Raw genomic sequence first — 23254 nt, 5'->3', positions numbered from 1 at the left:
CGCTGCAAGTTCTGCTTGCTGATTACGGCTTTGTATGATAATTAGTAAAAGGTTTATGTAAACAGAAATTTGACAGGTCAACTGGATGGTTATGTTCAAATCTGTTTCAGATAAGTAAAACTTAATCTTTATGTATAAAATGCATTGGAACGCGATGCTTTGTGAATAATATCATTTGTTACAGATACTTTGGTTAAATTTGGTTGGTGCGCAAAGTCAATTTCAAGAGTACATGCAAAGAAAAATATATTGGCAAGCAGATTAGGTACTTCTTAGCTGGCACATAATGGCTGGGATGAGAAATCATCAGATTTAAGGATTGCGATGGATATACCACAAAAGTATTTACTCTCATCTATTAAGTTACCACCAGTTGAGTGTATCCTCTACTCTGCTTAGTTGTAAAGATGCAGAAACATCAATGTACGTATCACATTATTTAAACTCAGGTAATCTTCAAACAATTTGTGAAAAGAGACTAAGTATGTGCTTTTATAGAATGTTTTCTGCAGTCTTAAAATTTTTTATGATTCAGGTAATATTGGAATTTGCTATTATGCAGGTAATTCATAACTGCAAAAACGAACAATTGGGATGTCAGTAAAATCAAGTGAGCTCAATGATAATATTGGTACATTAAATTCTCTCCAAGTGACTTCAAATTGACAGCAGACTTAGAAGACACGAATGTAATAGTTTGTGATGTTGATCCTGAAAACCATCTTTATCATATTGCTGCAATTCAAAGTATCCTTTTGTTTTTGGCTTAATGCCAGATTTGTTTCTTTAACATAGGAAACATAGAAACCACATAACCCTTGCAGCTTGGAATTGCAAATTGTAGTCATTTGGTAGTTTGTGCTCCAAAGATTGTCCTTTACCCATTATACGTAAAATTTAGATGGCAGTGTCTCCTATTCCTAGGAAGAAGTATGCGTAAAGTGTCTGGGATGTAAAAACGATTGAAAAACTGTTTTAGCTGCATTTTCTCATCACAAAACTGAGTATACCCTTGAATTTGAACATCATTTGAGAATATAACCATTCTATTCCTAAAAATTATTTTTGTTGACAAATCACTCAATTTTCATTGATTTTTCAGATTGTAAGAATAATAACGATTAATGTCATTTATAATTCACAAAGCTGTTGAATTGGTTTTATTAAATGTAGCAATTTAAGGCAGTGACCTATGGGACTTGCAAAGGTAATACGTAATAAGATTTTGAGATATGACTTAAGGACGCTTCGCAATTTACTGCTACTTTGGGGGCATCAATCAATATTTCGTCATTACAAACTAATTTTATGATAGATTAAAATACTTTTTTTTCCAGGTTAATATAAGAAAATTCTCGGTAAGGCTGTACATGCTATACGTAAAAGAAAATGAAGGGGTGTCCATTCATAAATTTATTAACGTGTTTCCATGTATAAGTCCTATAATATATGTGTAAACATTAATAAAACATAAATTTTAAGAAATTGTTAAATCCATTTCTTTATATAACTTGATTAATCCTTTTCTTCAAGTATAAATGTTAGACTCAAAGAATGTAGAAAAGCTAAGAGCTACTCCGATATTGATATTAGAATAAAATACTTGTTGTTCAGAAATCTCAATTTATTATTATAGTCACAAGTACATGAGGCTTCGGATATCCTGTACAAAAGTCTCTTTGTGTGTATCTAACTTAATTTCACATTATTATTAATTTACCGTATTCAAAACCTTATGGAACTCGTAATACTAGTAAAACAGCTACATTTTGGTAATTATATTCCGTATTTGTCAGTACCAGGTAATATCATAGCAAATATCCTAAATGAACTCTTTAAATTAAATTATCGTAGTCATTTAGCATATTTTAACTGTTTCATCATCCAATACTGCTGCCGTCGTTTGACGATACACAAGTTTCCATGTAAAACAATTTATATTTCTCCTGTGTCCTCTTAAAATTGCTGTGCTGGTAGTTCACTCTTTAATGAGCAACACATAAACATTATTACCTAAAAAACATGAAATATTTAATAAAGAAGTCATAAAGAATGTAAATAAATTCATGGATCTATATTAATACTTAAAACATTCCCAAAACGTGAACTATACCTTTGCTACCAGTAGTGACGAAATATTGATTGATGCCCCCAAAGCAGCAGTCAATTGCGAAGGGTCCTTAAATCACATCTCAAAATCTTATTACGTATTACTTTTGCAAGTCCCATAGGTCACTGCCTTGAATTGCTATATTTAATAAAACAAGTTCAAAAACTTTGTGAATTATGAATGACATTAATCATTAATATTCTTACAATCTGAAAAATCAATGAAAATTGAGTGATTTGTCAACAAACATAAGTTTTAGGAATAGAGTGGTTATATTCTCAGACGATGTTCAAATTCAAAGGTACACTGTTTTTTGATGAGAATATGCAGCTTAAACGGATTTTCAATCATTTTTACATCCCAGACACTTTACGCATACTTCTTCCTAGGAATAGGAGACACTTCCAGCCATACTTTGCGTATAATGGGTCATGGACACTTTTTGTAGCACAAACTATCAAATGACTTCATTTTGTAATTTCAAGCTGCAAGGGCTAAACGGTTTCTGTGTTTCCCATGTTAAAGAAACAAATATGACATTAAGCCAAAAACAAAAGGACATTTTGAATTGCAGCAGTTTGATAAAGGTGGTTTGCTGGATCAACATCACAAACCATAACAGCCGTATCTCTTAAGACTGCTGCTAGTTTGAAGTCACCTGAAGAGAATTTAATGTACCAATATCATCATTGAGTTCACTTGTATTCAATGACGTGTCTACCATTCCTTTTTGCAGTTATGATTTATCTGCATAATAGCATAATCCAATATTACCTGAATCGTAAAAAATTTCAAGGCTGCAGAAAACATTTTATAAAAACACTTACTGAGTCTCTTTTCACCAAATTTTTGAAAATTACCTGAGTCTAAATAATGTGATATGTACATTGATGTTTCTGCATCTTTACAGATCAGCAGAGCGGAGGATACACTCAACTGGTGGTAACTTAATAGATGAGGGTAAATACTTCTCTGGTATATCCATCGCAATCCTTAAAACTGATGATTTTTTACATCCCAGCCATTATGTCTTTGCTAAGAAGTACCTAATCTGCTTGCCAATAAAATTTTCTTTGCATGTACTCTTGAAATTGACTTTGCGCACCAACCAAATTTAACTAAAGTATCTGTAACAAATGATATAATTCACAAAGCATCGTGTTCCAATGCATTTTATACATAAAGATTAATTTTTACTTATCTGACATAGATTCCAACATAACCATCGAGCTGACCTGTCAAATTTGTGTTTAATATTGGCCCCGTTCCGCTATTGGACGCTTACGTTCAGTGGTCTGTTCGGATTACGGTTCAGTCTAGTCACAGTAAGGCAACTGAAGAAAATTCCCTAGATGGATCAGATTTAGTGAGGAGGCTTCCGCGAGTGAACCAGATCTGATCTGGTTAAGGGGTTTCAGTTGGGACTACACAGACGTAATAAGAGCAGAAATATTCAAGAAACTAATATAAATGTAAGCAAATTATAATTTTTTTTTATAATTTGTATTATCTTTTCTCTCTTTGCTGTTTCATTTATCATTTAAAAAATACAATTTATGGAAAAATGAGAATTATTTAAAGTCATAAATTTAACTTTTGTTTATTGATGAAAACGTATTTTGTGTTTGATATTATTTCTTGTTTTTCAGGATTTATTTAAAGATGAATCAATATCAAACGCATAATAAATATGTAGGTATGTTATCTCTTTTAAATGTAGGAAATTCATGAAATATGAAAAATAATAATTAAGTTTATGTTTGCTGCTACAAAAAGGGAATACCTAGAATGAAAAATATTTGCTTGTTGTATAATTTCTACTTAATTTCACTAGTATATCACGTAGTTAAAAACCAAATACTAAACCAATTTAACTTTTTTACCTTAAACAGATCAGACTAGACATTCCTGGACAAGTCAGAGTACAAAATTGTTGTTAGAGAACTTACACAAACATAAAACAACCATACATGACAAGAACCAGCTTCAAAAAAAATTTTGGGATGAAATAGCTGCAGATTTAGTGAACAAAGGATATTTAGTAAACTGGGAGCAATTTTCAACAAAATGGAGAAATTTAAAAAAGAAGTATAAGCATATTAAGGACAATAGCAACAGAACTGGTGCTGGTAGCAGAGAAAATTGGGAGCATTTTGAAATAATAGATGAAATTATGTATACGATGCCTGAAGTAACCCCTTTATCAATAGCATATAGTATTTCTGATTCCATAGTGAGGCCACAAGTAACAGAAATAAGTAATACAGATGACCCTGTTACAGAAATAGTAACTAGTGAATTTAATAATAATGCTTGTTGTTCGAAAGTGGGTGATAGGAGAAGCATAAGAAGACGAACGTCAATTAAAACTGTCAAAAAAACAATTGACAACATTTATGAGCAAAGAGAAAGGCATCATCAAGAAAATATGGAATTAAAAAAAGAATTTTTAAGTATTATGAAACAGCATTTTAAATAAATAAAAATGACTATATGTATGCATAATGTTGTGTTTAGAAAGCTCATTATAATTATCTACAAATTTTTATCATTTTTAAACATTAATTTATACTAACTGCCTTTATCGAAAAATTTTGAACTTTTAACTATATGTACATAAACACTAATTTATTAATATTTTTTGACAAAACAATTGTGGATATTTTAATTCATTGGAACATTAATTGGACATGGATTAACGACAGGTTATTTTAAGCGATTAAATTTTCAGATTCTTCATACTAGAAAAAATTAATTAATTGTTGGCCAACACCATTTGACAGCATGCATTATTTTTTAGGAGGCCTATGTTTTTGTTCTAAACAGAGAAGATGTTAGCCCCATGTCAAAGGTCAAACCATCGTTCTACTTTCTACTGTTTTAAAATTTTGTTAAAAAAATATGATTTTTGCAAAACTATCATATTCAAAGATATAAGCCTTTATGAGAGACTTACTGTATATGGTGCAGGTAAAAGACTGTATAATTGCTCAAGGTGTGTATTAAATAGGTTATAGTATATTAATAAACTTTTTCTATTTGTAGAAGACATAAGTGGCATCTAAATATTATTGCAAAAGGTTTGATGAATCTCAGTTGATCACAAAGGCACAAATGTTATCTTGCGTAACTTCACAACAACCAAATTATGGCTCTTGCTTTGTAAGTATAATAAAGTTTCGTGATATTGTATTAGACAAGTTTCAATAGAATAAATACGTCCCAATATAATAAATTAGGATTAATCAAATTCTAGCAACAAAGAATTATAAATTGCAGCTAAATATTAATTAAAACTGACCTAACGCAATGAGATAAACCTATTAAAAGACTGACCGTATAAAGTGCAGGTAAGAAATTCTTTTGCTGTTCAAGATATGTATTAAAAACATTATACATTAAACATATTTTGTATCTACTGTAGATAACAGTGGCATCTAAATGTTGTTACAAGATGTTACGAAACACCTTTGCCTACTACCAAGGCACAGATGTCATCTTGTGAACCATCCTGAAAACTAGATTATGACTCTTGTTCTGTGAGCATAATAATGTATATTTAAGTTTGATGATATTAAAAGTAGCTGATAAACAAGTTAGATTAAAATAAATATGTTTCAACATAATAAATCAAGGTAGTATAAAACAGTTAAATTAAATGATTCATTTGTTTCAGCAATCTTATACATTATTTTTCCTTTTTAGGATTGGAACACAAACAAAAAACAAATTATGCTGTTGCTACTAACCCAGCCACGTTTAACGCAAATCTTATAACAATATAATTTGGAAGTACTTATTTAAAACCTATACTGAGTGATAATATTTTATTTACATAACTTGTTTTATTTCATCTGGAATGTTATATACAATGTCAATAAGTAAAACTCAACGTATACACTATCGCGTTGAATGTCTGGTTGTACAATATATTTATATGTAAATTTAACTCATACAATTTTTGAGAGTTCAAATCTATGTAAGAAATATTAATATATTCTCGCATATTAAAAAAGTAAGTGGGCTATTACCTCTCTTTTTTCTTCTCCATCCACAAAAGCATCCACAAATTTGTTATCGATTTCTACATTATAATCGTCTTCGTCATTTACAGTTGGATCGAATTGTTCCTTTTCATTATCTATACAAATGTTATGCAATATGCAGCAAGTTAAAATAATAAGAGGGATCATATCTGTGTCGTACATATACACATATTTCAATTTCCTGAATCTAGCTTTCAGTAGACCATACGTTCGTTCTATCACCATTCTTATAGCAGATAGTTTTCTATTATAATTAACTTGAACTTCATTTAGATGCCCATTATCTCTATATGGAATGAGAAGAGTTTTGGACAGTGGGTACGCAGAATCCCCTAATAAATGAGTATTCTCAGGAAAAAATTGTTGTGGACTATTGTCTATAGCACGTTTAATTTTGCTAAGCTGCCAAATTCGAGCGTCATGAACGCTACCACAATAGCCTGTAAAAACATCAATAAATTTCCTATTAGGATCACAGATTCCTTGGAGGACTATTGATTGAAAGCCTTTTCGATTAATGTAGCTATTAGCATGGTCAATGGGAGCACTTATTTGCACATGACATCCATCTATAGCACCCATTATGCCAGGGAAATTGCTTATTTCTGCAAACTTTTCTATATTCCGCATTGAGTGATGTTGATCTGGCCATTTTATGTATTCTGTTTTGTAATTTTGCAAAACATATGCCACATTGAAGACGCATTTCCAAATTTTACTTTTAGCCAAGTTAAATCTATCAGAAACAGATCTGTAACGGAGTATGTTGGTAATATTCAACATAATTAATGATTGAGGTATTATTATTATTTATTATATTGTATTTCGAAATACTTCTACAATTTAAATAAATAAATAATGTACATTATAGGTTAACTCTTAAGAACTGTATATTTTACACGCAGTACATAGTCTTACAAATGAATGCAAAAAGATATCGTGCAATCCTAGCTAGCACAAAGAATTTGGCTTGATGTCCTTTTTATGAAAGAGAAAATAAATTCTTTCTAGAGTTGCAAATATCTTAGAAAAATTCGTAATTCTTAAAATATTGATGATAGAATTCTTTTTATTATGGTAATAAAATGGAAGTTCAAAACAATAGTGAAAGAATTCTTCATGCTAACAAGGATTAAAATTAGAGAATATACCTATATACTTCTTGATTTCCCAATATCCATAGCGTAATAGCAAGTTGTTTAAATGGTAGAATTTATGGCCCATTAATTGTTTGCATTAGGCATGGACCTATTTTCTCCAATAACATTTCAAACGTCACTTTGGATAGTCGGAAATTTGATTTAAAGTCTGCAAAAATATTATAGTCTCAAAATATATAAAAGCAAATCATAATTCCTAAAAATATTATTCATAATATTTTTTACAAAATACTAGCTGACATAATTAAATCATACAGGGTATACACAGATAGTTAAGAATGATCACAATTACCTGTCAAAGAATAATTAAGCATCATATCTGGAACATAATTTTCAATCCTTCTATGACTCTCTCTAGTAGAAGGTAATAAAAAGAGATTATCTTCTTCATCGTCATCTTCAAATAACAGGCTCCAAATATTTAAATAATCCATTCTTTTGTTTAACCTGTAAATATAAATTGATAATTAGTCAAACAGCTATAATAAGAATATATTATCCAAGAAATATAAATTGTTGATAATATTTACAATTCTTCCTTTATTTTAATTGCTAGTAAATTTTATAGTTTTACGTCATTTATGTCCGTTAACTTACTTGTCTGATAATTTTAATCCCGCCCGCTTATTTTTGTAAATTAGGGTCCACGGTATTGACAGTATTTGTTTGATTAGATTCTTGCTGTATTCCCTTAACCAGATCAGATCTGGTTCACTCGCGGAAGCCTCCTCACTAAATCTGATCCATCTAGGGAATTTTCTTCAGTTGCCTCACTGTGACTAGACTGAACCGTAACCCGAACAGATCATTGAACGTAAGCGTCCATTGACTGCGAGTACTGAAAAGCTATATTTAATGTGACGCAAACTATAGATTACTAGTACTCACAGTAAATCCGTTTGTTTCTTTTCGCTGCACTATCGAACTAATGCAATTAGTTGAAATAAGACAAACATATGTTTTCTCCACTCTAACTTATTGCACTAGTGCAGCAAACAGCGAAAAAGAACAGACCTAATAACGGAACGCGCCAATTGTACTGAAACGGGAGATTGCTCATCAGCGTTGCCAAGTTCGCCATTTGAATTATACTACGCTGCATAGTAAGTGGCGAGAACAAAATATACTACTCTACGTGGTATAGCAAGTGTCTAGACTACAAACTGTAGTTTGAACTGGAAGTATACCTAAGATGCGTTCGAGAATGAATGACTAAATATGATTGGTCAATTTGGAAGGACGTTGACCAATCATGAAAAGTCACTTGCAAAGTAAAAGATTTCGATTACCGTACCAAGGTTGCCAAGTGTAGTACTTTCGGTACTACCGTAGTAGTGATGGCGATATTGTATCGATATTTGTCGGTATCGATATTTTCATGACGATACCATCGATTTTTGTATCGATACTTTACTTTTCGATATAGGACAGTATCGATACAAATGCTCCAATCGATACATATGTATATCAGAGCGGTTTTGAAATAATCGGATTTTGGATTCGAATTGTTTTAGCTGCAGTGATGCAATTGACATGAAACGTCTAACAAAAAATCCCTATATTCTTATCCTAAACTTTTCTTGTTAACCACAATTCGATTTCCAATGGAGATTGAGAAGTTGATGGAAGGTTTAGGCTTGCTCGTAGCTAAAGACTAACTAGATTGGTTTATCATGCTTTTAAATTAATTTAATGGATGATGAGAAATAATGGAAATTCATTCAAGGTAATATGATTATATATTTTTAATAGAAATATGCGCTGCAATATAATTAAATAAGTATAATAATAACTAAATAAAATTAATAATCATAAAAATAATAAGATTTAAACAAGGGAAGTAAAATATAAGTTCAAATTAGTTGATAAATTAAAATGTTATTGCTATAATATTTAACCATGAGAAATAAATTATATTTTTATTAATTTCATTTAGTTATAATTATACTTAGTTAATTATATTATTTTACATATTTCTTACTTTTTTAAAAATTGTTTATCATTTTACCTTCAGGAAATTTCTACTATTTCTCTCTTTGGTTCGAATTTAAAAACACAATAAACCTTTTTAGCTATTTTATAGAGCCACTTATAAGCCTAAGCCTCCATCAACTTTTCAATCTCAATCCAAGATCCTCATGTGATAATCGCGGCATGTTTATGATGAGAATCTAGTGATTTTTGGGCTAGGCCTTCGGTTTTGGTTGCATCACTGCAGCTAGATTAATCGGAATATTCCAATTACAAATCGGAAACTCTCAGAATTATGTTATTTGACAAAAAGACACTTACTATACATTATCCGTCTGAAAAAATCAGAAACATTAATTTTCTTCCATAGCTCCTTACAAATATTATTTTGTTTCGTCTGATCTTCTTCAGTTATATTTAATTTTTAACTTAAATGTAATATGATAAATTTGCGGCAGTTAAAACTTAAAATTGTCATAGTCCAATAACATGAAAATTTTTATAAAGTGCCGTTAGAGAAAATCCTGTATTCGTAGTTCGTCTAGAAATATGGGAATACGGGCTTTAGTTGCTAGTAGAAATATATATATATTGAATAATAATACAATTCAATATTCTACTGAATCGATAAGCATCGATATATCAGATATCGATACATTGATTTCGATATTTCACACGTATCGATACTTCCGTTTTTGATACGTATCGATACGAAATATCGATACTTTTTTAAAATATCGCCATCACTATACCGTAGTACCCAAAAGCGACATATCCTATAGCGTAGTACTATTTTGGGTACTACGCTATAGTCGCTGCTGATACTACTGGTCGGCGGAAATACGTCAGAGGGTAGAGACTGTAGAGGGACCGCAATATAGATATTTCTAATTACTAATTTCAAAATACATAATGCATGGTCCGTGAGCCAACACAAATGTTAGTATTATTGTATCGTACATACAATATACATACCGTAAGTTATAAAGTAATATAAAGAAATAAAGTGACAGTTTTAATCTTACTGACAGCTGATATACTGATGGTATAAGTGAATAAATAAAGTGACGAAATTTGTAAAATGTACAAAAAAATAATTTTTAAAAGTATATAAAGGACTGAACATTTTAGATAAGTATAACAATAAAGTTTATAATATAAAATGTAAGATATAAATATTTTGTGGTACTTTGTGGGATTTTATTTCAGATTAAATTATAGTAATTTGTTTACTATGTCACTGTGCTGAGGATGGAGCTGTGCGGATTTTCAAAATTAAAATAAAGGAATAGACTAAACATAATGTGGTTATTGTGTCATCATTGAGATTCAAACTATGTTAATTGAGACGGATAATAAAATAAATGAGTGAAAAAACTGGGTAAATACAATAATAAATAAAGAAGCTGACAAATTAGATATATAATATAAATGTAAGATATTTTATAGTACTTTCTGGGATTTTATTTCAGATTAAATTATAGTAATGTGTTTACTATGTCACTACTGAGGATGGAGCTATGTGGATTGAACATTAAAATGAAAGGAATAGATTCACCATATTATGGTTACTGTGTCATCGCTGAGGATCAAACTGTGTTAATTGAGATGAATATTAAAATAAACGAGTCAAAAAACTTGGTAAATACAATAATAAATAAAGAAGCTGACAAATTAGATATATAATATAAAATGTAAGATTTTATATAGTACTTTTTGGGATTTTGTTTCAGATTAAATTATTGTAAAGTGTTTACTATGTCAATGCTGAGAATGGAGCTATGTGGATTGAACATTAAAACAAAAAGAATAGATTCACCATAATGTTATTTCTGTGTCATCGCTGATGAGGATCAAACTGTGTTAATTGAGACAGATATTAAAATAAATGAGTCAGCAATTTAGGTAAATGCAATAATAAATAAAGAAAATGACAGAATAGATATATAATATAAAATGTAAGATGTTTTATAGTACTTTGTGGGATTTTGTTTCAGATTAAATTATAGTAATGTACGTGTGTTTACTGTATCACTGCTGAGGATGAAGCTATGTGGATCGAACATTAAAAAAAAAGAATAGATTCACCATAATGTGGTTACTGTGTCATCGCTGAGGATCAAACTGTGATAATTGAGATGAATATTAAAATAAAGAAGCTGACAGATTAGATATATAATATAACATGTTAGATATTTTACAGTACTTTGTGGGATTTTATTTAAAGTTAATATATGTAAAATAAAATTTTTGTTTTCTTTTTACAATTGTATCTATATTAATTACTATATGTTGCAATCTCTTAAAATTAAGCTTCTGCTTTTATTAGCAAACTAATAGTTCCACACGGCAGTGATGCCAGAATCAAGCTTTTAGCAACAAAAATGAAGATAAGCGCTAGCCAGCAGCAGTATAGAAAATTTAAAGGGAAGCGGTACAAACACAACTATGCCTGGAGAGCATAGGTGTGATTTGGACTTCAGGCAACATTGGCGTCAGAAGAAGAGCGACTACCGGTAACCGTGACATTTTTACGTGTCATCCGAGTGAAGTGGTGCTGTGTTTACCTAAAAACTCAAAGCAAATAAAAATGCTTTTCCTAAATTGATTTTTAATATCGATAAAATGGTCAAATGTAGCCATTAATTAATTAGATTTGGTAATAAATACAGAAAATGCGTTTTATTATAACAAATGAGTTGAGGTAAAATAAACTCAATGTTTTTATATTAATCTGTTAACAAATGCATTTTTTTATTTATTATTGAGTCCAATAAATTAATGGTTATTAAAAAAAAAATTACTTGTATTGAAAAAAAAATGAAAAAATTTTAAACTTCACCAAGACTCGAACACGAGCCCACCGAATGACAAACGGCAACCTTACCGCCTGCGCTACAGCGCTCACCTGATGTACCAAGAGCAAAACAGCCTTTTAAAGACTGACTACAATTCTTTCACTAACTCGTCATAAACGATCAAAAATTAGCTGCAATAATAAATACATTTATCTCCACAGCATTATTGCACTAAATTTATTATGTTTTTAATTTGAAGCATACATTTTACATGAAGATACGATACTTTAAGGGTGTTCATGCAATACTCTAAATACAAAACTATTCATATGCTGGTTTATCATAGTTATTCGACTACATATAACAAATATTATAATATTAATTAATTTATGATAGTTGAGCATATGAATAGTTTTGTATATAGAGTACTGAATGGTTACCCTTAAATTATCATATCTTCATGCAAAATGTATGCTTCAAATTAAAAACAATAAATTTAGTACAATAATGCTATGTAGATAAATGTATTTATTATTACAGCTAATTCTTGATCGTTTATGACGAGTTAGTGAAAGAATTGTAGTCAGTCTTTAAAAGGCTGTTTTGCTCTTGGTACATCAGGTGAGCGCTGTAGCGCAGGCGGTAAGGTTGCCGTTTGTCATGCGGTGGGCTCGTGTTCGAGTCTTGGTGAAGTTTAAAATTTTTTCATTTTTTTTTTCATTACAAGGAATTTTTTTTTTAATAACCATTAATTTATTGGACTCAATAATAAATAAAAAAATGCATTTGTTAACAGATTAATATAAAAACATTGAGTTTATTTTACCTCAACTCATTTGTTATAATAAAACGCATTTTTTGTATTTATTACCAAATCTAATTAATTAATGGCTACATTTGACCATTTTATCAAAATTAAAAATCAATTTAGGAAAAGCATTTTTATTTTATTTATTCACTTATACCATAAGTACATCAGCTGTCAGATAGATCAAAGCTGTCACTACTCCTTATTTCTTTATTACACTTTATTTTTCCGTATACTAACATTTGTCTTCGTTCACGCCGTTCACGGTGACAGGCTGTGAATATACTATATATAATTTTTGATATATTACGTTCTGCATTTAAGATGGCTACTGATGTATTTCCGCTGGCAGTATACTTTGTGCAGTCTGCATTCCTTATATCAAAATTCACTTACTATAGAGCGTAGTACTATTCAAGATGGCGGACTTGGCAACCTTGTACCGTACCTGCAAAACTGAGGATTTATGACGAAAATCGTATGCCAATTAACTGAGTACACATAAAATCATATTATTAATTACTTAGGATGAAGAGTAATGTCTTTTATAGAATTTTCAATCGAGAAAAATTTATCTTTGCTAAGACTTTGATAAGCTGAAATTCCATTTTAACAGGATCGGTCTTTGGCGTCTTGGCTATCTTCGTTGGCTGTATTAGCTGCTATTTTCGTCATTAATATGATGATGCATATAACAGAAACTCAATAAAATAATAATGTGATGTATATTTTTTCAAAGTTTAGGAAGTAACATAAGCTCGCTCATTTAAAAATTATTCAACCGATCTTGATTAAATTTTCAACAGTGCTTCATAATATTAATAATTTTTGCATGAAATCTAGCTACTTGTTTTTATATATTTATAAATAAAATACTATTTTTATTCAATGAAAATGAAATGAAGAAAAACATATTAAGAATAAACATTATTTATTTAAAAGCATATAACTTTTTTACAAATTTAAAGAATTTTCAAATATCGAATATTCAAATAAAAACTATAGATTAAGTTACAAATTTATATATTCTTTTTAAAACTAAGATAATAATTGAAATATGAGTAAATTAGGCAATTTTGAGAAACGGGCGTTACATCAGCATAAAGTATTCTGTATCTTCATCGGAAACACCTTCATTTTCATGATCTATATTTGATGTATTAAAATTGTACATGCTTTGATTGCAATGATCTATCATATATGCGGATGATTCAAATAATTTGCAAGTACCACTATTCTTAACACATTCCCACGCAGTCAAATTATTTTTTAATGTAGTTGTCTTCATTTTGTTCCTGTTTTTCGTTTTCGTTAAATTAATTTTACTAAAAAGTCGTTCGCACTCAGCGTTTGAATGAGGTAAGCAAAACAAGTTTAAAACATTGAGATAAATTCTTGTACTTTTGTAGGCCCATAATATCTTCATAATTTAATCATTTAACCCAAAATACATCTATTAACTTTTCATTTGTAATGTCGAGTGGTAGCTGTGCGAAAGCTATTAGACTCCATTCATCATCTACTGATTGACAGGTGAAAGAGGAAGAATCTAAATTACGAGGAAACATTTCAACAATAGAAGTTAATGTTGGTACCGTTACATGAAATTGGGGATCAATAAATGTGAGGAATAAAACATTCCAAATGTCTCAAACGTAAATCATTCAAATCAAAACGTTTTTGTAACTCTGCTTGCTTCTTTCAAAAAATTAAACGTATTCAGACGAAAATTCTCTACATGATCCGCTTGTTGTATTATCTCGGGTTTCTGCAATTCGGTATGTACCTTTAAACCTAAATACATTTCATTTATCGGTAGAAAATGAAGCTCGTTATCAGGATCTATGTCCTTCACATTCGTGCTGAGAACATAGCTATTGTCCATATAACAAATTAGAATATCTTTAAATAATTCTGCTGCTTGATTGTAAAGTAATGGAATAATAACTTGTTCAGAGTGAAATAGTAAATTAAATTTTGTAAATTTTAGTAATACCCATTCTAAGAACAAATAATAACATTTCACGAATGGATTAGTTATGGATGAGTAAATTATCTCTGCAGCTGGTAAATGCTGTTCTTCCCACAACTGTGTGAAATACATTTGAAGAGGCTCCCATTGCTCTATAATTCGATCTACAACTGCTTTTAATGAAAGCCATCGCGTTTGAGCACTATATAACATTTTATGCACTTCAGCATCCAACAAAATTTGAAATTCCTTAAATTGGTGTTGCCGCTTACTACTAAGTTTAAAAAAATTATAAATATTGCGCCCTAAATCTTCACATTCACGTGGTAATGTTTTACAAGCATAATTCGCACATAAATGTGCAGTATGACATATGCACTTAAAAATAGTAATATTAGGACAATCATTTCTATATCTAGACGCTACTGAATTCTGTGAACCCATCATACTATTGCATCCGTCTGAACCAAATCCGGTTATTTTTTCTAAAGGAATGTTGCAAACAGCGAATGAATTAATAATATTGATATATAAATTTTCTGATGTTTCATTGCTATCTTCATCTCTATAAATTTCAATTAAATCCCATAAAGCGCAACGAATACGTTGTATTTCTGCATCGAAAAATCTAACAATAATGCAAATTACTTTAACATTGGAGACGTCTGTACTTTCGTCTTTCATTATACTGAATTTGCGTTTTTGTAAAGTGTAACGAAGATCCCCGTTACATATGCAAGATACCGCATAAAAAGTATGAAGCTACCGAACAGTGGATATTATTAATCCCTACGTTACCGACTCGTGAGATAGGCTCACGAGTGGATTATAGCTAACGTCAAGGTATAATGTATTTTGCCCGAAAAATTACTAGGCCAAAACGAAGATTAGGCATGGTCATCTAGAAAAAGTGTGAATATGACGTGATACATAAACTCCCGTCCTCGACTCTGGCGCACCCAAGTATTAAAGTTTTGAAGTATAATTAACTCAGAGGAAAGTGGAATGGAATATTTTGTTAAATATTGATATTATTAAAGGCTTGACAGGTTATTGCCATAAGATGGACGGAAGAAATACTGAAAATTGAATTAATAATTGAGCGAATGTTTATCAGATACGTATATGTAGTTTGGTTATTGAATTTAATAAAAGTGTATACATTGTGGAATATATTTCTTTGTTAAAAATATGTTATTGTTACAGGTTAACACGCAGGATTACAACTTTATTGAAGTGTGGAAATTTTAGTAAAACAAATAATGTTACAGGATTGGAAATAAAATAAAATAACGTTGAAATTATACGAATACATAATGATAAGCAGTTGACACAGAACAGTGAATAAAACAATGTATTAAAATGGATGAACTTTCAATGTACATTGATATCTGCTTTCTGATTATTAGATACAGAGTATATATACTTGTTTACGTTATGCTGTGGTAGCTTTACAAGGCTTCATAAAAATGATATTGCATTACAATCTCCATGGGAGGCAAGCTTAAATGTCATAGCTTGTTTCATTACAACATACAGAAAAGACGCAGGTATATGAATAAAGGTATATAATATAAACAAATTATTTCTATTCCACGCTCATGATTATTTTTTAATTTATTACACTCAAGGCAGCTTAGAAAATTAATAAAAAAAGGAAGGACCATTAGATCAATGCTTAAATATAATTATGACATTTTAAGCAGATTATGATAAAGATGATTAAGGTTAAAATGTGAGTGAAAGAAAATCATTCTATCAAAAAACTAATAAAGATGGAAAACATGCAGGCTCTATGACTTATACAAGATGTTAATGTAAGTACATTTCTTACCTATTTCTTATTTATCATCACATTAACATTAGGGTAAATCTAACTGTATAAAACTTGGTAAATGCGAAGATTATACAATTTGGGGTAAATAAGCGTACAGGGTAAACTTATGTATGAGTGCGCAGCATCTAAAAGTAAGCAAACTCTAAATATATTTTAACGTACAAAATTGTTTGAGTAATTTTAATGAAAACTATTTAACCATTAAAATAGTCACTAAGTCCAAAGATTAAGCTTACTTGCTCTTAGATATTGTGCACTCATACATCAGTTTATCCTATATGTATTTGATTATCAGAAGTTGTAAATTATTCACATCCATCAAGCCTTAAGGTCCAAGGCAAACCCTTTCGTTAAAGTTAACCACTGAATTACAGCAGTATATTTCATGGAAAGAGAACTATATTACTTCAAATAAACTTTAACTTTAAACGCAGAGTTTGTCCTCTACCTTATTGAAATATGTTTGATGTTCTAACTTTAATTTAGAGTATCTTTTTAATACCTACAACTAGCTAATCTTTTCCCATTTACTCTGCGCATTGGTGATTACATCATTTGTTAATATTATTCCAGGTAACGAAGGACTGTTAAATTATTCAAAGAGAAGTACGAACAGCAATATTCATGAATCATTGTTACAAATGACATTATGGATGTTCAAAAGAAACCAACTAATAATAAGAGTAAAGCTTTAAATTGACTTCTCCAGCCCATGAGCATCCAAACAAATGTATTGCAAGTTAACTAAAAAACATTAGTCAAGCAGAGAAATGTTCAATAGAAATTTTTGTGCATAATTTTGCTTATTGACTTATTTTGAACTTTACACATTGTTTTCTCTGTGGTCTTTTTACATAACTTGCTACTTCTCATAAAAGAAAATTGTAATTTCTATCTACATTAAAATTATAAGTGAGTTGCAATTTCTTTCTTTATATATATATATAATGCAGAATTTAATTAGTAAGTTATATTTATATTATTTATATTATGTGTGCTTTTTCAGAGACTATGAACGAGTTATTTGTTTGATAATGCTAAATATGCATACAATATTTAAAGAGGAATTTTGATTGTGAGTACTTTATTATTTTTTTGCTAATAATATCGGTTTTTTTTAATTTTTGTTAGGTGAAGCTTTTTGCATTTATACACCTTGGCGCCGAGGTAGTTCTATGTAAAAGATTTTATGGTTGGTTAAATTGGCTGCGTTTCAAAACTTTAGCGCTATGGTAGCGCTAGGTAAAATACGTGTCAGGATTGGTCAAATTGATTCAACTGACCAATCATGATATAGCGCTACCTTAGCGCTTAAAATTTGAAACGCAACCATTAATTGAATTTGACTAATCGTGACTTAACGCCACCTTAGCACTAAGTTGTTACAGCATAGCCATTGTAATAAATGATAGATACAGTTCATTCAAGCATTTTGAAGTTTTTCCATTATATACCCATTTAACTTTCATGAATTTTTATTTATTTATTAAATATATCTCTTAGAATAAAAGGTGCACAAATTTTTCTAACAAGTCATTATTAATTTTTTGAAAATTGTCAAACCTGTCAGAACCGGGTTTTTTTTAATACTGGCGAGCTACATATCGAAGGGAATCGTTTACGTTTTTACTAGATAGTGTCTACAGTGTTTAGCATAATTTGAAAGTTTAATAAAATGCAGACTGCCAAGAAAAATTTGTCAGTATTATATCCTGATGGATATATTTATTACGTGAATAAAAATTATAATAATATGAAAGGCGAAAGAATCACGTACATATATACTATACATATATAAATTGATATTATATTTAGATGGCTGCCTGTAGTTTCTCTATTTATAAGTTTTGAATTTTTTAGTTATTTAAAGTGTAAATATCCCGGTTGCGAAGGCTCCGCAAAATTGAAAAATGATACAGTTTTTATTAGCGGATCAATTCATAATCACGAAAAAGAGATGCAATATGAGAAAACTGTGAATTTTCGAAATTGTATTTTTAATACTGTCTCATCAACTCCATCAACTTCAAAAGAGGCATATGACTTTGCAGCAAACAGGTATAATAACTAACGACATTAATTAGACTGTAAATCTAATACAAATCCATAATATAAATATATTTCTTAATTACAATGTAGGCATCCAGAAGCAGCTGTAAATAACTCTTTTGAAATTATGAAAAATACCATTAATTCATGGAAGAGAAATGATAATCCTCCTCCAGTAAAACAAATTGAAGGCTGTAATATAATTTTATCTACTGAAAAGTGGAAAAATATGTTAACATTTCCTGTAGGGGAAGAGAGCCATACAATCAAAACTTTAGAATATAAAGAAGGAGAGTGTGTCTCAGTAGTTTTTTACGATGAAATATTAATAAAAGCTTTTAGTAAGTGTACAACTATAAGCGTAGACGGGACTTTTAGGTGTGTTCCAAAAATTGGACAAGCCAAACAAATGATTACTCTAATGGGTAAAGTTAATGATAAGGTAATAATAATTGCAAATTAACTTTAACATTTTGAAATGTTTGTATACATATTTTTCAATATGTAATATATACGGCTTTTTTATTTTAGTTTTTTCCATTTATTTGGGTCCTAACAAATTCTAAAACGCAAAAAAATTATGAAAATGTTTTTTACTTAATAAGAGAAAAACTGTTAGGCAGTTTTGTACCTATTTTATGCATTAGTGATTTTGAAAAGGCAATGCAAAATTCTATTAAAACGGTATTTCCTGAAATTAATTTGCAAGGATGTTATTTTCATTACACATATGTAAGTTATATGCATTTTTCGTATTTGAACAAGCATGAAAATATATAATAATTAATTTCATTTGTATTACTTGTATAGGATCTTAGAAAATACTTTCAAAAATGCGGAATATTTGAACAAATAAAAGCTGCACATCTTGCTTTAAGTAGTAAAATAATAGTAGCAAAACGAAAATTGTATAATTTACCATTACTGCCGCCTCAGCATATACAAAGAGGATTTTACTTAATAAAAAATGGGATAGAACAGGATCCAGTGCTAAAACAGATTTTAGCAAAATTTTTAATTTACTTTGAAAGGCAGTGGGTTAAGAAAACAAACGCTAATACGTTAAGCGTTTTTCAAGCTCCAGATAGGACCAATAATTCTCAGGAGCGTTATCACAGAATGCTAAATAAACTAATACGTAAACGACCACGGTTCCCTAAGTTTTGTTGTAATTATAATTTAATATTTATATAATCTCTAAAAGATTATATTCTTATCTTTAACTTATCATTATTACTAATTACATATATATAATACTCTTCTTTCAGAATTAATTAATATACCCTAGTAGCCATAAATAATATATAGGCATGACAATTTCTAAAAGAATGCAGATTAATTTCTGTTTCTGCATATGCTATCACTTTTGGCATGTACATTTTTAAACTAATAAACTGCATAAATCACTTATATTTGCAACAACACAATATATATATATATATATATATATCTGTTGTGCACAAAATTTCTACAGCTAGTTTATTGTGTACATACATATATATCCTAAATATATTGTTAAGCATATGTATGTAGGAAAAGAAGATCCAGTATCTGATTCCCGAAATTAACTTGCCAGTATTGTTCATAGCTATTGGGGCATATGAAACATAATTATTGAAGTATTTTCTTGTTTTTCAACATTTTTTCTTAGCTAAACTAATAGAAGTCATAAAATCTACAAATTTAGAATTGAAACAATTAGAAAATGGTAAAAAAATAAGATGTTCAATAATAAAACAAAAGTCATTAAGGTATAACAGGTGGTTGCAAATTGCATGGAATAAATTTCGTACAACTAATTATAAAGATTATGATAACATTATAAACCAATTCTTAATTTTAAGTGTATATAAAAATGAAGATACAATAAAAAGTATTAAAAAACATTTACAACAAAAAGGTAATTATATAATGTATGCAAATATTACAAAAAAAAATAACATTCTAATCAATTCCTGTTACAGATTATAATTTGCAATATATTTCCTCCACTAATATTATAAAACAAGGACCAATAGATAAGTCAGTAATATTAAAATTGAATAGGTAATTTCATGGCCAAATAATTTGCTTCCATTTATCTAAAATATCCACATTATTAATATATATTTAAATACATTAAAAAAATTATAATACTCAACCTTTATAAAACACTAACTTAATATATGTATTGTACACGTTTTGATTATTTTTAAAAATATATTTTCTATACACTCCTTATTCTTTAAATTCGAGTAATTAATCCTTATATGATGTATTCATTATTTTAAAGTATATAACAGTGTAATAACGCCATAAATCACCGAAAAATTTTTAAATTCTGCAATATATATATATAAAGAAAGAAATTGCAACTCACTTATAATTTTAATGTAGATAGAAATTACAATTTTCTTTTATGAGAAGTAGCAAGTTATGTAAAAAGACCACAGAGAAAACAATGTGTAAAGTTCAAAATAAGTCAATAAGCAAAATTATGCACAAAAATTTCTATTGAACATTTCTCTGCTTGACTAATGTTTTTTAGTTAACTTGCAATACATTTGTTTGGATGCTCATGGGCTGGAGAAGTCAATTTAAAGCTTTACTCTTATTATTAGTTGGTTTCTTTTGAACATCCATAATGTCATTTGTAACAATGATTCATGAATATTGCTGTTCGTACTTCTCTTTGAATAATTTAACAGTCCTTCGTTACCTGGAATAATATTAACAAATGATGTAATCACCAATGCGCAGAGTAAATGGGAAAAGATTAGCTAGTTGTAGGTATTAAAAAGATACTCTAAATTAAAGTTAGAACATCAAACATATTTCAATAAGGTAGAGGACAAACTCTGCGTTTAAAGTTAAAGTTTATTTGAAGTAATATAGTTCTCTTTCCATGAAATATACTGCTGTAATTCAGTGGTTAACTTTAACGAAAGGGTTTGCCTTGGACCTTAAGGCTTGATGGATGTGAATAATTTACAACTTCTGATAATCAAATACATATAGGATAAACTGATGTATGAGTGCACAATATCTAAGAGCAAGTAAGCTTAATCTTTGGACTTAGTGACTATTTTAATGGTTAAATAGTTTTCATTAAAATTACTCAAACAATTTTGTACGTTAAAATATATTTAGAGTTTGCTTACTTTTAGATGCTGCGCACTCATACATAAGTTTACCCTGTACGCTTATTTACCCCAAATTGTATAATCTTCGCATTTACCAAGTTTTATACAGTTAGATTTACCCTAATGTTAATGTGATGATAAATAAGAAATAGGTAAGAAATGTACTTACATTAACATCTTGTATAAGTCATAGAGCCTGCATGTTTTCCATCTTTATTAGTTTTTTGATAGAATGATTTTCTTTCACTCACATTTTAACCTTAATCATCTTTATCATAATCTGCTTAAAATGTCATAATTATATTTAAGCATTGATCTAATGGTCCTTCCTTTTTTTATTAATTTTCTAAGCTGCCTTGAGTGTAATAAATTAAAAAATAATCATGAGCGTGGAATAGAAATAATTTGTTTATATTATATACCTTTATTCATATACCTGCGTCTTTTCTGTATGTTGTAATGAAACAAGCTATGACATTTAAGCTTGCCTCCCATGGAGATTGTAATGCAATATCATTTTTATGAAGCCTTGTAAAGCTACCACAGCATAACGTAAACAAGTATATATACTCTGTATCTAATAATCAGAAAGCAGATATCAATGTACATTGAAAGTTCATCCATTTTAATACATTGTTTTATTCACTGTTCTGTGTCAACTGCTTATCATTATGTATTCGTATAATTTCAACGTTATTTTATTTTATTTCCAATCCTGTAACATTATTTGTTTTACTAAAATTTCCACACTTCAATAAAGTTGTAATCCTGCGTGTTAACCTGTAACAATAACATATTTTTAACAAAGAAATATATTCCACAATGTATACACTTTTATTAAATTCAATAACCAAACTACATATACGTATCTGATAAACATTCGCTCAATTATTAATTCAATTTTCAGTATTTCTTCCGTCCATCTTATGGCAATAACCTGTCAAGCCTTTAATAATATCAATATTTAACAAAATATTCCATTCCACTTTCCTCTGAGTTAATTATACTTCAAAACTTTAATACTTGGGTGCGCCAGAGTCGAGGACGGGAGTTTATGTATCACGTCATATTCACACTTTTTCTAGATGACCATGCCTAATCTTCGTTTTGGCCTAGTAATTTTTCGGGCAAAATACATTATACCAACGTCAAGGATGGTAACCGGACATTTGGCCTAAAAATTTTTTGGTCAGGCGCATCCACTTTACATAGTCACGTGAAAATGGCTAAAGTTCGCGCAGCCTATTAGCACCTCTAGCGGAGGATATTTTAATTAATATTCACAATCCGGCAACGTTGATATAAACTGTCAGATTGCATGTTATTGTTGTTTGGCGATAACAATAAATGTCAGGTCAGTAATAATTATTTAATTGAATTA

The 23254-nt window shown here is 29.5% G+C and overlaps 3 protein-coding genes and 4 long non-coding RNA genes across 14 annotated transcripts; 3 read left to right on the top strand and 4 right to left on the bottom strand.

Annotated features, from left to right (window-relative positions):
- Positions 1-1409: 1409 nt before the first annotated feature.
- LOC136782999 (uncharacterized) lies at positions 1410-3206 on the bottom strand. Its single transcript, XR_010824202.1, has 3 exons — positions 2971-3206; positions 2114-2884; positions 1410-2013 (listed from the first exon to the last, which is right to left on the bottom strand). It is a non-coding gene; the product is annotated as an uncharacterized lncRNA (long non-coding RNA).
- A 168-nt stretch (positions 3207-3374) lies between these two features.
- Positions 3375-5946, top strand: LOC136782991 (uncharacterized). Of its 4 annotated transcripts, XM_066742772.1 has the most exons (8): positions 3375-3582; positions 3760-3806; positions 4003-4815; positions 4911-5080; positions 5156-5272; positions 5367-5460; positions 5535-5745; positions 5816-5946. In XM_066742772.1, coding segments are annotated over exons 1-3 (636 nt in total). In that variant the 5' UTR covers positions 3375-3580; the 3' UTR covers positions 4590-4815; positions 4911-5080; positions 5156-5272; positions 5367-5460; positions 5535-5745; positions 5816-5946. The 4 variants fall into 4 exon arrangements, with proteins under 4 accessions (XP_066598869.1, XP_066598871.1, XP_066598867.1 ...); XM_066742774.1 differs by having other exon boundaries at positions 4003-5080; positions 5390-5460; XM_066742770.1 differs by having other exon boundaries at positions 4003-5080.
- Positions 5947-6079: 133 nt separating this feature from the next.
- On the bottom strand, positions 6080-6738 carry LOC136782974 (putative nuclease HARBI1). Its single transcript, XM_066742753.1, has 2 exons — positions 6142-6738; positions 6080-6085 (listed from the first exon to the last, which is right to left on the bottom strand). Exons 1-2 carry the CDS (start codon positions 6736-6738, stop codon positions 6080-6082), a joined length of 603 nt encoding a protein of 200 aa, XP_066598850.1.
- A 40-nt stretch (positions 6739-6778) lies between these two features.
- On the bottom strand, positions 6779-8026 carry LOC136782992 (uncharacterized). 2 transcript variants are annotated; one of them, XR_010824198.1, is made up of 4 exons: positions 7914-8026; positions 7609-7763; positions 7308-7464; positions 6779-6907 (listed from the first exon to the last, which is right to left on the bottom strand). It is a non-coding gene; the product is annotated as an uncharacterized lncRNA (long non-coding RNA). The 2 variants fall into 2 exon arrangements; XR_010824197.1 differs by lacking the exon at positions 6779-6907 and having other exon boundaries at positions 7043-7464.
- Positions 8027-15890: 7864 nt separating this feature from the next.
- On the top strand, positions 15891-18611 carry LOC136783005 (uncharacterized). 3 transcript variants are annotated; one of them, XR_010824209.1, is made up of 5 exons: positions 15891-16415; positions 16497-16682; positions 17276-17614; positions 17709-17777; positions 18563-18611. It is a non-coding gene; the product is annotated as an uncharacterized lncRNA (long non-coding RNA). The 3 variants fall into 3 exon arrangements; XR_010824208.1 differs by having other exon boundaries at positions 16034-16071; positions 16137-16682; XR_010824207.1 differs by having other exon boundaries at positions 15891-16682.
- A 48-nt stretch (positions 18612-18659) lies between these two features.
- Positions 18660-20837, top strand: LOC136782973 (uncharacterized). Its single transcript, XM_066742752.1, has 5 exons — positions 18660-18760; positions 18842-19193; positions 19283-19483; positions 19562-20651; positions 20716-20837. The coding sequence occupies exons 1-4, from the start codon at positions 18660-18662 to the stop codon at positions 19943-19945; spliced, it is 1038 nt and encodes a 345-aa protein (XP_066598849.1). The 3' UTR covers positions 19946-20651; positions 20716-20837.
- Positions 20838-20878: 41 nt separating this feature from the next.
- Positions 20879-22834, bottom strand: LOC136782995 (uncharacterized). Of its 2 annotated transcripts, none has more exons than XR_010824201.1 (3): positions 22310-22834; positions 22043-22228; positions 20879-21449 (listed from the first exon to the last, which is right to left on the bottom strand). It is a non-coding gene; the product is annotated as an uncharacterized lncRNA (long non-coding RNA). The 2 variants fall into 2 exon arrangements; XR_010824200.1 differs by having other exon boundaries at positions 22043-22588; positions 22654-22691.
- Positions 22835-23254: the final 420 nt, after the last annotated feature.

This window comes from Prorops nasuta, unplaced genomic scaffold (genome assembly GCF_024137725.1).
Source record: "Prorops nasuta isolate Cenicafe-Biocafe unplaced genomic scaffold, Cenicafe_Pnas_1.2 PNAS00031, whole genome shotgun sequence".
Classification (NCBI taxonomy): Eukaryota; Metazoa; Arthropoda; class Insecta; order Hymenoptera; family Bethylidae; genus Prorops; species Prorops nasuta.
This window is presented reverse-complemented; position numbering and strand designations above follow the sequence as displayed.

Excerpts from the sequence above, each read along its gene's own strand:
- LOC136782991 (XM_066742772.1), top strand. Across the intron at positions 3,807-4,002 it reads AACGCATAATAAATATGTAG|ATCAGACTAGACATTCCTGG; the intron begins GTATGTTATCTC and ends TACCTTAAACAG.
- LOC136782974 (XM_066742753.1), bottom strand. The coding sequence starts at position 6,738 with ATGGGTGCTATAGATGGATGTCATGTGCAAATAAGTGCTCCCATTGAC.
- LOC136782973 (XM_066742752.1), top strand. The coding sequence starts at position 18,660 with ATGCAATATGAGAAAACTGTGAATTTTCGAAATTGTATTTTTAATACT. Across the intron at positions 19,194-19,282 it reads TGGGTAAAGTTAATGATAAG|TTTTTTCCATTTATTTGGGT; the intron begins GTAATAATAATT and ends TTTTTATTTTAG. Across the intron at positions 19,484-19,561 it reads GTTATTTTCATTACACATAT|GATCTTAGAAAATACTTTCA; the intron begins GTAAGTTATATG and ends TTACTTGTATAG.